The sequence below is a fragment of the Leptosomus discolor genome, chromosome 1, assembly GCF_034619465.1.
Source record: "Leptosomus discolor isolate bLepDis1 chromosome 1, bLepDis1.hap2, whole genome shotgun sequence".
Classification (NCBI taxonomy): Eukaryota; Metazoa; Chordata; class Aves; order Leptosomiformes; family Leptosomidae; genus Leptosomus; species Leptosomus discolor.
The window spans coordinates 200,108,934-200,123,403 of NC_141391.1; the positions used below are offsets into that span (position 1 = coordinate 200,108,934).

General features: G+C 35.8%; 1 protein-coding gene across 1 annotated transcript in view; it reads right to left on the reverse strand.

The window, feature by feature from the left end:
• The window catches only part of TAFA5 (TAFA chemokine like family member 5), a 360,617-nt gene that overhangs the window by 115,951 nt on the left and 230,196 nt on the right, over window positions 1-14,470 (reverse strand). The window contains exons 3-4 of the mRNA XM_086462352.1: window positions 2,150-2,299; window positions 1,589-1,631 (exon numbers count right to left, since the gene is read on the reverse strand). Of these exons, the coding sequence (XP_086318478.1) occupies window positions 1,589-1,631; window positions 2,150-2,299 (193 nt within the window). The remainder of the gene's footprint in view (window positions 1-1,588; window positions 1,632-2,149; window positions 2,300-14,470) is intronic.

The window sequence follows — 14,470 nt, forward strand, 5'->3', positions numbered from 1 at the left end:
GATAAAGTGCTTGTTTATTCTTTCCTATATAAATGTTTTTATAGTATGTAAAACTATTTTTTTTAACTCCTTTCACTAATAAACCTACAGATCAAAGGTTTGGATTGCGCCTTCATTTTAATTTGAGAACTTGATATACAATTCTAGGTATTAACCTTTTTGAGCTTTGATTACAGAACATCCCTAATATCCTTCAAGAAAGCAAAGTAGCATGTCCTACACGTCTTGCAGTTATCATTCTTAGCAAAGGGCTTAACATCTTAACTATAATCATTTCACAAAATAATAAAGAACACCATTATTAGATCTTACTTGAACTATGTAGAAAAGCTTTAAAAAATGAATTATAACACTTGGACACATAAGTTAATGGGCAGCTGTATTTTTCAACTGATGAACTTCCCACTTATTTTTCAAATGTGGAGTATTACATAAAGAGCCTTTTCTGATTACACAATATCTAACCATAGATCCTGTCACCCAGTTCTATGTTTTCATAAAATGATGATCAAGCACATTGAAAGCAAAAGCAGAATTTGAAATAGACCTTCTTCGTGAGTTATATAAAAATATTTTCAAATATTAAATTACCTCAAACCTTCTATACTTGGACACTAAGCTAATATAGCAATTGGAGGATGAGGTGTAGTCATGTCTTCTTATTGACACGTACATTCTAGCTATCTAAAGTCTCATCACCACAGGTGTCTTAAGGCAAGGCAGAGAAACAGTGAGTACCAGTGTGTGATACATCTGATTTCTCTTAGGCACACAGGATGAGATCAATTACTTCGGGAAGGTGCATTTTGCTCTCCTTTGGGTATAAAGGAAAACTGGAGTTACTAGGTTAGACAACTGACTTTGGATACACAAGTTACAGCAAATGGATCTCCCCACAGGCCATAACTGACTCAAGAAAAATCATGTTTAGTTCCCATTAGATGATGCAAAACTCATATTTTCCCTTAGAAGTTTGTTGTTTTAAAATAGGAAACATATGCTGAATTTTTCAATTGCTAACAAATATAAATGACACAATAAAATCATTCATTTCTAAGCAATTAAGTCTTATAATCTTACAATAAAACAGCATCACGTTACAAAACAGACAGCTAAGAAACTGTCTTACAGAGTACCAAAAACAGTGAAAGGAAAATGCAAAAATAGAATGTGCATGATGTTCTATATTTAGCTTTGTGGGTAGGCTCTGAAATCTCCTTTGAGCTGTCTTCTTTGATAATCGCTAGTAAGACCAAATTCTGAGGCAATGGTAGAGTGTCCTCAGCAATATTTCTATCTGAGGACTCAAACCAGTCAGTATTCAAAGGCAATCTGTGAATTTATTATAGTTCTATACATAAGCATCTTATTTTTACTTTTATTAACTGAATCTAGATCAAAATACAGAATTTTGCATCAACTATTTTCAATATGTCTTAAATTTTATTTTTAATATGAATGCCTGCTAATAGCCTTGAACTGGCAGACCTGCCTTGAAGATTGTCCCACTGTTAATGTCTTATTTATCTGTAACATAGAAATTAATTCGTCTCAAAAAATGATTTCAGAGTGAAATATTTTCATATCTCCCTGAATGTCAGCAGTTTTCCAGCTGCATGTTAACACTGCATCTGCAGTGAATCATACAGAATCATCATTTTAAGGAAAGAAGGAATGCTGGACATGTAGGTATATTCAGATACTATATTCCAACTATAGTATCAATGTTTTCTTCAACAACATTAACTATCACACAAGAGCAGTCACATTAGCTTTCCAGTGGCATAAAACCTTTGAGAGTCTTCCTCAGTGCGTTTTTAATGTTATAAGGAATAAAGAGTAAGGGAAAAAGCATGCCATTCTACTCCTGATCCTATCATCACATGCAAAATATAACAGCACCATGCCCTTAACATTCAACTGCTTATCAAGCTAAAACAAAAGTGAAAATTCCATTTACCAAAAGGTAACTGAAATAGCTGTACTATTAGTCAGCAATACCCTTTTGGGGAATTTCAACGGTATTGCTATTGCTAGTTGGGAGAAAAGAAAATATCTCCTTCAGAGCTTGTATTTTTTTATGAGATACTACCAGTTTACACCACTCTTGTATTGTCAGAAATTGATCGAATAGATCTTAGCTTCTTACCATCAACACAGGCTGGCCTTGCTCTTGTCGTACCGGCAATCTGTCCTTTTTTACATGCACAGCGAGCTGTTTGTCGGGCTATAGTCCTTCGGGGCTGACTGCTATCTCTGTCCAAAGTAACAATCTCACATGTACCTGCAGCCAGTTGACCTGCAAAAAGAACCAGCAACAGGTACCAGAGTCACTGAGTGCACTACAGGCAATCTATTACAGCCGAACAGAGTCACGGCCCGATGTCACAGCAGACACTCCACAACAAATGGTCAGCCAGCTGATGGATATAATAAACCCAAGATGACATACAATTTTTCTTTGTGGTGGACATATGAAAACCCTGAAAACTGGTTCTGTCAGAAAATTATTATTGTTCCATAAAAGCCAGAGAGCTAGGTCACACAGGTTACTTTTACTTACGTTGGCTAAGTAAAGGAACAATCTGCTTCTACAGCAATGAAATTTAAATGGTGTGCTCTTTACGTACTTTCAGAATAGTAATGATAAAGTATATGGAAAACAAAAAACTTCCCCATATGCCCATGAATATAATGGAGTATTAACTGCTTTGCATGTTGTTTTTGAAAGAAAAAGTCTTTCAAAGTATGCTCATATTTGACCAGATTGTCAGTCATTTGGCTCTTGCATCATCCAAATTGAACGGTAATTCATTCTCTGCCTGATTCACGTTTGAAGTAGTTGGTCTTTTTTCTTTCACTAAATTTACTACAGAACCATCCTGCAAATGACAGTAAAATGACACTGCCCTGTTGCTTTTTATCGACTTGTTCAATATGTGTAGCTTTTCCTGAATACTAAGGAAATCCACACCACCTAATTCTGAATTTGGACCATGCTGAGAGGCAAAACAAAAAGTTGCAAAAAATTCTTTTAGGAAGAAAATTAGTCTGAAGTAAATGTTATAAGCTTAAAATTACGCCCTTTGTCTGGTAGAACCAAAAGTAGGCTACTAGTATACCAAAATACTACCTTCTACAAGCAAGAAAGATACTTTTTGAATTTCAGTGCTAAGTGAGCCTGAACAAAATCCAAGCTATCACTTTGTATTACATATAACTTCTGGATTTAATGGTACAGTAGTAAATATAATTTCTACTGGATTTTGTCTTTTTAGGCAATTAATAATAAACCTTCAAATGAATATGTGCAAAAATATAACTGTGAATCACAAGCTTACTATATTTTGTATTAAATTTTATAAAAAATAAGAGAACAAATGCAATATTATATTTATTAAAAAGTTTGCAGTTTAAACAATATTCACAGTAAATTATTTTTATGCTGTTGAAATATTGAAAAAGAACAATGAGACTAAATGCAGAAATTTTAAATCTGTATTAATATCAAAGTTTTAAAAATCACAAAAAAATACCCTGAAACATATATGAATGACACTTAATTTAAGTCTAAAAGTGTAATGATATCTCTGTATACTGCATTTTATCCATTCAGAATACAAGTTTACCCAGTATATTATTCTCAGAACCAGCTTGCTATGCTTCCTACTGTGTAGATACCGTTTTGTAACTGTCAGAGTAGCAAAATATTGTAGGCTGCCAACAGCATTGTGACTGGTTCACTGCTAAACCGCCTAAATTTTATGTTGCTGTGACTCCTACACTGCAGTGAATTACAACATGGTAAAATTGAGGATCCCAAAGATGAATATGGAACAAGTTACTCTACAAATTCATACAAATACATGACTTATATGTAAGTAGTATACATTATGCATTTATAAATACAGATATGATATTCATGATAGTGAACACTCTTACCACACTGTTTAATGGCTGCTGACAACTGGACTTATAAGCTATGGTCAGTCCTGGGTTTCCACTCTTTTCCACACACTCTTTTAATAAAAACATCTTAGGATAAACATACTGATGAGAGGATTTTTACTCTATTATATACTGTTTTTTTTCTTTATTTCCTCTGAAAGATTGGATTAGAAAGCAAAGTTTTATCAAGAAAGATAGTGGCACAGGATTTTCCAAACAAAGACAAGGGAAATCCAGTTATGCTGAATGAAACATCTTGAACTGAAAAAAAAAGCATTCTTTTTCCCCCATCACTAATAAATTTCATTTTGGGTTGCAAGAGATGTATTGCTCCCAAGGAATACAGCTGTCTTAGTAGATCATGTGAAAAAGACATAATCAGAGGTCTATTTAGATCCTGACCCCTTAGGCATTTGAACATCGTGATTACGGTCCTGCACTGAGAACGGAAATTGAATGGAAACCAAAGAAAAAGTGGAAGCATAAATATGATAAGTGTAAGTGTTCCTGAGAGTATGGGTTCCCTTATTCTTCACTATCTGTAAGTCTTTATACTATTGTTGCTTTCATTAAAAGATACAGTAAATTGCACAATCTAGGTGAATCATTATATAAAATCCCGTTTCAGAGGAAAGGACCCAGTTTTACAGCACAGTGAAGGTGAATAAGGAGTATACTCATACTAAAAGAACAAGGAAGCATGTCAAGATAATTTGTATGCAAAAAGCTTTCCAGGGAATGCAAGCAGTGACTATCCATAAGTATGCCTACAAATAACTTTTTTTGCTTCTGGACCTGTCCAAGTTTAGTTCTGCATAGGTTCATTTTGAGCCAACTGGGCTACTTGGTTTTTATGGTTGTTTTCAGCTGTTTATTCTGTTTAGAGATTGTAATTTCTTCCAGGCACAGTGACCTCATTTGTTTTGACAAACTTTGAAAACTGGGATACCTAAATGAGAGCAATTGCTATACCAAGATAATGCCACATTACATTTCAAGGAATTTTGTACAGCTATTACAAATAAGGGAAAATTGGAAAGATTTTTAAAACATTTCATAGATTTTTTTTTTTCTAACATAATTTCACTGTTGCCATTCTTGTTCCTATAGTGCAAGAAAATTGAAAGTCATTGTAGAGCTGCAGCAGCTTTTCCCACTATATGACATAAATACTTCCTGGTCATTGTGTCACACCGTGCAAAGATTGCATGTACATTGAGCACTGCAACAGAGTGTACATCCACTGCTACTTAGCTTTAGATGGCTATAAAGCATGACAAGTATTAGTTCAGGTTATGGAGGCCCATTTCCAGAGAGAGAGTCATCCTGTTGTAAAGCATGTTCTGCTTCTCATTAAGCAGACAGAAAGTCTACAGGAGTACCTTACTTAGATGGCATGTATGCTACTTTTGCTTTTTAACAATTTACTCTAGAAATGTAAGGTACAAAACGATGGAACAAAAGGAATATACTCCTTGCAAGTACCAAGTTTCACAAATTAGGATACCTTTCATTTTCAAGGAAGTTAACATAGTGACCTCTGTGAAAGATACTGATGAAAAAAGGCCATTCATCTGTGAGCCTCTGAACACCCTCCACTCCTAAGCACAGAGAAGAAATCTCAAGGCAGCAATGGATGGAGTTTCACTGGAGCTCTTCCAGTGGAGAGATTAAGAGCCACAGTCTATGGTACAGTCATGAAGATTCCCTATTATCAGTAGATCGTATTTATGTACTTGTAGTACACAAAGCAATTCACCATCTTCCAACCTGAATGAAATAACCTTGGGGGAAAAAAAGGCAAGCATTATCAGAGAACTCTGATTCATTCTAGCCTTGTCTGAAAGCTTTTCTTCCAAGAAAAAAAAAAAGTCACTTTTTTTCATTATTTTATGAACAAAGCATAAAGATTATTTCAGAGTTACCATCCTCCAGTTTTCCATGTAAATGAGTGGGTATTTCTTTGTTGTTTTATTGTTTTAATATTATTTTTATACATAAATATTTTCTATTTTATAAATACTGATTTTATAAATTTCTCTTAGAAATTAAGACTTCATTGGTAGTTATCTGATTTTGTGTTGCCACGATCTGGCTATTAAACAGATAAAAGGTTCATGTTCTTTAATGCTCTTCTATAATATTGTACTGCACTCTTAAAATGCCTATTGATATGTCCCTCTCTCTCCCACCACAAACATACATGCTTCTCTATTTAATTATTTCAGGAAAAAGGAAAACTACAGGATTCTGAATTAAAAGTAAGTAAAACTAAACCAAAACCAAAATACCCTGCAACCATTAAAATTCCAAACACAACAGGATTAGGCTTTTGGCTTCTAGCTTGCAGCCATGGAGTTGTTTATAGTAATTGCTGTACTCAGCGCCGATTTTGCTTTTTTTCTGAATGAAGTCCCATTGTGATCCATTCTGAAACTGCTCTTTGTCAGACTTTCATGGAAGTCTGTAGGAAACAGTGAGTTTAGGTACATACATTTAGTGAACGGTGTAGGAAAAATCTCTAGGTAAATTTATCATTTTTTTCAAAGTTCTTTAGTACTTACATTCTTGAAAGAATAGAGTTTGTTATGGAAAAATTTAAAAGTAAATGGCATTTTTTTTGTGTGTTACTAAAAGTCCTCTGTCAACTATATGTCATTGCTAGAAGAACAAAGCTTTTGAAAAATCCGTATTGTCTGTAATAGGTAAAACCCTCAAATAGTAAATATTTTTGTATTACATGGAATAATATTTAAGCTTTCTGTGGAGGAAAATATTTCTGTTCTCTAGTATAAAATAAAATCTGTCTAGTCCACATCAATTATAGCAAGTGTGTTTTAGATATTATGAATATTTAATTTATACATGCTGAAAAGCTGAAGACATCCCCTCAAATTCATCTGAAGAAATCAAATCAGATGATGAACTCATAGTATCTGTGGGTGCAATGAAAATAAAGCTTGATCTAAATATATGGGTCTTGCCACGGTTTTAGATTTCATGCTCATCCAGAAAATCTACTTCTGAATTGTACATGCAGGCTTACATTATAGTTTCAGTGAACAATTTTTCCATGCATCACCAATTTGATGCCTAGCAACACAAGCTCTTTTAGTTCAAAATGCATCAAGTTAGATGTTATTAAAATTCTTGGCTAGATTCAGATATTCTTTTGTTAGTGAACACAATGCAGGACTTGTTTCAAAATCAGATCATAGGAATACATTCAGCAGTTTTCTATTACAATACTGAAGTCTTTCTGACAACAGAGCCATGCCAACTCCTGAGCAGACCTGAATATCAACAATTCCTACTGAAATAAGAGGGAACTTAAGTACTTAGTGTCTCTCATGATTTGCAGTTTGATGTTAATTTAAGTAATAAATATTTAAACATTTCAATTAAAAAAATAAAAAGCATATATTTCAGTGGAATTTGAAAGTTTTGTATGTTATATATCCTTCCTCAAAGAAAACGTCCTGAAAGATCTCTTACACTGAACATCATCTGATTTCAGACAGTTCTATTATCTTTTATTTTTCAATTGTAGTTCAGAATGAGAGAGATTATGGCAAGGAATTGGTTTGTCCCAAAGAACCACACTCACTTTTAAGCTACAATAGTAAAATTTGTGGAAATCCAATTAGTATAAAATAAGAAAGAGCAACTCCCACAAAGCTTCTGAAAAAACACATTTAATCTAAAGTAACAGAATAGAATTGGCTCAGCCTCTATAACTCAGTATGGGAAAAAACTGTTTAAATGAATCAGCATAATTTCAGAATAACTATCAAATAAGAACATTGTTTCAATCTTAATTTATGTGATACAAGGGCATTTCAATTTTTCAATAGAATATATTCATGGAAATACACTATTTCCCTTTTCTGATACTAAAGTCTCTGACATTGAAAGCACTTGTTTCCGAGATGCTTCATATATCATTTAGGACCTTCTATCTTTCTATTGAAACAAGTGCTGTGGCTGTTTAAGTAACAGACTACACAAAGCGATTCTTCATGCTAGTACAGTTCCACAACCTGTTTAAAATAGTCTTTACTACTTTTTCTTGAGGGTATGATTATGCTGTCAGTAGAATAAGGCAGGACCAATGCTACTGAAACAAAAAGTAACTAATTCGGATAATCCTAATTTACTGGTGCAACCCACAACTGCCTAGTAAACTAAAGAACAGCAACTTTCCAGAGATTTACTTCATTACAGGTTCAGAGCTATATTTGGCTGGAATCAACCTTACCATGTGACCTCTGTAGCTTCCCAGTCTTAAAAGGAGTGATTCTGGATTTCAGTGATATAAAAGAAGATAATTTTTCTTCAAAGATGTGCTTTTACTGCTCATTTTATGATGGAAAACTCACTGTAGAACTCACTTAAGTAAAACTTGTGAACAACAAGAGAAAAATACAATGAATGCTTTCTCCTTTCAAGAGTTAGTTTATGTATTTTCAGAGTTCCACTGCAATGAAACAGTACATTATGTCCCTTTAGTAATTACTAATCTTATTGCAATTTTCAGACTACCACTTAGCCATCTCAAGCACATAAACAGCACAGACATTAGGAGGATAGGAAAATAGCTTTCAGCCCTTCCATTCTGAAATAAGCAGTAAATTTTAATTAAGATAGATCCTACTCTTCTAAATAGTTGCACAGGAAAGAAAATAAAGTCTGTGGAGATTCAAGATACATTCAGGACCCATTTTGAGATTTCTTTTTTTCCCCAGGTAAGACTAATGCCCTAACTTATTGCACCTGATACTGCTATTGTACGTAATTGCTTAATATTTTGTTGCACAATTATGAATCATTTTCCTTACAATTTACTATTAAAAACATAACAGAAAGAAAAATAAATGTAAATCTAAAGTTCAGTAAAACCAAAATTCAATAATTCAGTTTCTGAAGGCAATTCTCAAACAGAATTGGTACATTGTAACCTGCTCTAGGTGAACCTGCTTTAGCAGGGGGGTTGGACTACATGATCTCCAGAGGTCCCTTCCAACTCCTACCATTCTGCAATATAAACAGCAATTCCAGATCAGAGAAGGTATGAAAAATCAAGCCAAAGCTGTATAAACAAATGTGGAAGCAAGGCACTTGTCTATACTAAACTAATTCTAAATAAATTTCTCTATTTGGTACACTACTTTAAAAAGTAATTCCTTTGATCCCATGATTTTAGGACATGGCAATGTCATTTCTCAAATTCCTATACAGTCTCACATCAAAACCAACACATTTGATACATAGCATTTAACAAAAAAACCAAACAAACAAACACAAAAAAAATAATAGCTGAAGTATAAAATTGAGAGAGAAATTTATGTCAGGGCCATGAGGGCTATAGGAGGCTTCACTGTCCCTGCCCAGCACACCCTGCCCACAGCCCAGGACCCCATTCCAGCTCCCCAGGGCTGTCAGCCCCCACCCCAGTGACACTGCAGCAGGGCTGGTCTGCAGCTCCCCACAGCCCGGCCCTACTGGGCCATGGGCCCTGCCAAGCCAGGCCCACCCCCGGGCCCATGGTGCCTGGGGCGGGGGCTGCCCTGGTTCCTCCTTGGCTGCCGGGACCTGTCCTGCTGGGTCTCGTGGGGAGGATCTTGTGGATCCCAGCAGGGAGACTGGAAATCCATTGAGCTGCAGCACCAGGAGAACCAGTGACCCTTGCACCTCTCATTTCAGCAACAGAGATCACAGCTTCTATCTTTGAGAAACGTCTTTAAGGCATATTCACACAAAAATCATCCAAATGAATCCTGCTAATGCTAATTTCATTAATATTATAGAAATATCCCCCCTAGACCAGTAATTTCTGGGGTTCTGTATCAATTTTCCATGTCTCTTTTTGCATAGTTACCTAAAAGTAGACCTTTACAAGTAAGGAAATCATATAACCGATGCTACCAAAAATACGCAAAAATGACAAGGCTTTTGAGTCCTTTCTCTCCAAGTAAGTTCTGCTTCTGTGTAAGTCAGTGTGAACTGAAAATCTCAGCTTCACAGAGCTCCTCCAAGAAGGACCTGCAGCTCCGAGCACCTCCTTGTTCACTCCTCTTCATGTAGGTTTATTTAATTCCTTCTGCAGGCCTCTCTTGGTCACAAAAAGGAAATAAATGAATGAATTTAGGATTAAACAAAGCTATGCTTATTTGCATATATTGGGAAGTGTCTGTCACTCTATTACTTTCCTAAAAATATTTAAAACTCTTAAAAAAAAAAAAAAAGAAAAATAAAAAGAAAGAAGAAAAACACCCTTCCATGTCTTTACCAGCCTCTACGTGTAAAATAAACCTAATCTGTTTATAAAACAAACAGAATAGCCATAGGGGGGAAAATGTTATTGGAGGGATGCTGATATTTCTCTTGAGAAAGACAGGAATAAAAAGCACAGGTTTGTCTAAAAAGCTACTGACATTTGTTGGAGCCAGAAGCTGTATGTCGAGAAGGAACAAGTCTGTTGTGTTAGCAAAATATGTCACTGCAGGGAGCATGAAATCGGTTTGAAGGAACATGTAGATAAAGCCATATATCAGAAATAGATATAATGTAGCAGCACAGGCAAACTGTGTTTTTAACTTCTGAGGTTTTCCTTTTTACTATCAAACTATTTGTTATTCTAGAATGACTTGATCTACACATGTAACACAGACTTTGAAAAGTCATCATACAAGTGCCCTTCCTACTAGTATCAAGATCTGCACTTCAAGATCCTGGGTTCAACAGCAGATTTGGGGTAAAATTTTCCAATATGGGTCATGTGGAATATAAGAATAATATGCTGAAACTCTGTTTTGTTAGATCCTGTCAATATGCCTTAATCCTTAAACTGCAGAAATAATAACCCAAAACATCTAGTTACCATCCTCCAGGAATGGTATATCCTGTGCAATAAGAGCTGTGTCATTACTCTGTGCAGTTGAAAACAACTGCTATCTAACAATATACAGCCTTGTTAACATGCCATATGCTAACTCATATCTATGAATGAATAAAAAATTCAAATGATGGAAATTCTCTCTCATTTTTGTAGGATAAATGTGATCACACTAAATCATCCACTGTACCCGCAGCAGATCTAAATAATTTCTTTAAAATAAGCCTGTTTATTTTGACTACTGCCTGTAATGCTGCCCTTCCCTGTTTGCAAAAGCCTATGACACAAAAATCCATTTTCTTTCTAGTGATGGCACTGTGATGCAGTTGGTTTTTTGGTAATCTAGGTGGTAGGTTTACCCTGAAATCCCTAGATAACAGAGAAAGTGTTCTTGTAGCTAGTGTCATTCCTTTGCCATTTTTTTCATGGAAAGAGTCTGTGAACAGCCTCCACACAAAATACAGTCTCTCAAGACCTTGGACTCTGTGGTACTGCACTTACTGAGAACATATAGGTACAACAGCTCACACATAATCAGAGAGAAATATAAACTTAGTAACACTGCAAAAGTAAACACCGACAAATGGAGGTACTGAAGTAGCACAGTATCCATATTCAAGAAGGAAACAAATTTCAACCTTTTTTAATGTCTTATTACACCTGAGAAGAAATAAATCCATGAACAATATATGACATTAATTAGAAGTATTATGGATGATCCCAAATCAGGGTTTGATGATGAGAATCTTTAGCAACAAAGGACTCTCAGCCCCAAACCTTCAACAGGCAGAATTTGCATCTCTTCAAGTGCTTCTCTCTCTGAAGTGTCTGTAAAGGAAGTTTATGGTGTATAGGTTCAATTAATCTGGGTGCTAGCATGAATTCTCAAGTCAAGCACAACAGTGCCCCTGTACTCAGCACTGCTGAGATCACACCTTTAGTACTGTGTCCAATTTTGAGCACCACAGTATAGGAAAGATATTGAGGTCCTGGAGCAGGTCCAGAGAAGGGCAACGAAGCTGGTGAGGGGTCTGGAAAACATGTCTTACGAGAAGCGCCTGAGGGAACTGGGATTGTTTAAACTAGTGAAGAGGAGGCTGAGAGGAGACCTTATTGTTCTCTACAACTGTCTAAAAGCAAGTTGTAGTGAGGCTGGTGTTGGTCTCTTCTTCCAAGTAACTAATTACAGGATGAGAGGTAATGGCCTCAAGCTGCACCAGGGAAGATTTAGATTGGATATTAGGAAAAATTTCTTTACTGAAACAGTGGTTAGACATTGGAACAGGCTGTCCAGGGAATTGGTGGAGTCACCATCCCTGGAGGTGTTCAAGACGTACAGATGTGGTGGTTAGGGACATGGTTTAGTGGTGGGCTTGGTAGTGTTAGGATAATGGCTGGGCCTGATGATCTTAAAGGTCTTTTCCAACCAAAATGATTCTATGATTCTATAAGGACCAGAACAGAATAGCAAGTATCTGCTGCATCTGCTACTTCTCCTTGCTTAGCTCTCAGAGTTTCATTACTGAGCACGCAAGAACAGCGTAATGTACTTCAGCAGTACCTGCTTCTCCATGTTTACTGCATGGGGCAATGAAGTCCTTTATCTAGGTGCTACGCTGAACACATGGCTGGATTTAGCACACAAGCCCCAATATTGCAGGTACATCACCGGACTGGGGTTTTAGACAATTACATTGTCTTAAAAGTTAAAAAAATACAGCTCTACTATGCTAAATAAATATATCCTTTCTGTTAGACTAATCCCAGACTTCAGCACCAACCAGAAGTGAACTTGATAGGCTCCCTAATCGATGGATTTCAGTGGTGGCTTTCATTTTAAAGGTTTGTCTGGGAACAGTGCTTTACGCAAGTGTGACAGAGAAGCATGAGTATGCTGGCTATTATTTTCAGCTGTTCTACAGACTTGGAGGAGTGAGTTTCTATCTGGGCCAGCTTCACTGCTGCATTTTCCATTTTTATCCATTTTGCTCAAAATGACTTATGAAACAGGTGCATGCTGAAACGAAAAGTTTTCATGGATGAAATCCATGATTTTTATATCCTCATTTCTAGTCCTCCAAGAAGATAACCATTTATGGGATAAGATTCTCTTCTGCAGAACTCAGAGGATGGTGACAGCAAAAGAGGCTTCAAGTTGCTCACATATATCCAAGGCAGCTCAAAGACAGTGCAGTGAACAAGGACTACAGTCATCCCACCCACCTTTACAAATCAGTAAAGGGCTCAAGATTAGAGGCATATACAATACCTCTTCCTGTGTCCCATTCATCAGGAACAGTGTCTTTCATTTACACAACTAAGTGTTCAATCATTGCATACTCAAAACATCCATAATTTCACCTCTACACCATACAGAGGGGCTTAAGTTCAAAGAAGGTCTATGCCATATATGTTCACACAAGATGGAGAATTAACGTCAACATACTGAAAAGCTAAAAACATTTTAAGTGTACAAATCTATTCTATGCTAGACTTAGCAGCTGTAAAATAGACACAAAGAAAACTATCGACAGAAGCAAAACTTCAAGGTATGTATTCATACCATAGAAGGCGATGTTAAAAAGTCTTTACACTGATGACCTTTTAAAAAACTTTAAATTAACCTTTTTTATTACTATTATTCCCTCTATAACAAGGTCCATCTTTTTATGTACTGCTTATCAGTTTTACTAGCTAATAAAAAGTTAGATTATGCTATCAATTTCCCAATGAATGCCTAATAAATAATACTTCCTCAGATCAAGGTCCTTAATAAAAAGGAACGAAGATGAGGCCTCTCACTGTTTTACTCAGCATTTTGATGAACTAAGTTTGCTATTACTCATGGTATACCATCCTGAAATTTGCTTCCTAAGACATAGAATAGACTGCAGTTAACAGTTTTCTGAACAAAAAATGTGTACAAATGTACATTTCACATGTGTACACATAAACACACACACATATGTGCATACACATATACTTTCAGAGAAGGATGTGTTGTACTACATGACCTTGAAGATGATTTGAAATACATTGCTTCTCATATTGATCATAAGATACAAGCAATTTGCCAAGATCCTTCACAATAGCTATTATACTAATACCACAGACTGATTCAGTAAGTCTGCTCTTTATGTTACCATAGCTAATGAATGCAATATTTTTACTTTACAATATATAACTCTTAGTCCAACCCAGAGAAAAATTTCAAAGTAGAAACTACCTGTGTAAGAAGAATTCTCACTGATTTCCAAGGGAATGACATATGCAAAAAAATTGTCAGGTCTGAGTCTGGCATTGGCTATGCTTTGCACTGTTTGGTTTCACCTACCTGCTAGTACTTTAACAGCACAATATTGACTGTCGTAAATATTTCAGTGTTCTGACCATGTCTGGTGGATGACACTAAATTATCCTCTCAAATTTGGGATTAAATGTATCATTAACCATCATAAACTATATATTCCATCTTTCATCAGTTAAGTCTCTAAGAAGAAAAATTAAGAGGATGTGAGATTTGATAAGCTCCATGGGTCACACTGAAGTAGCCCTGACCAGAAGTTCTCTGCTGCAGAGGACAACATGAAAGCTGTCAAGTTAAAGAGCACTGAGTGTCACTAAGCG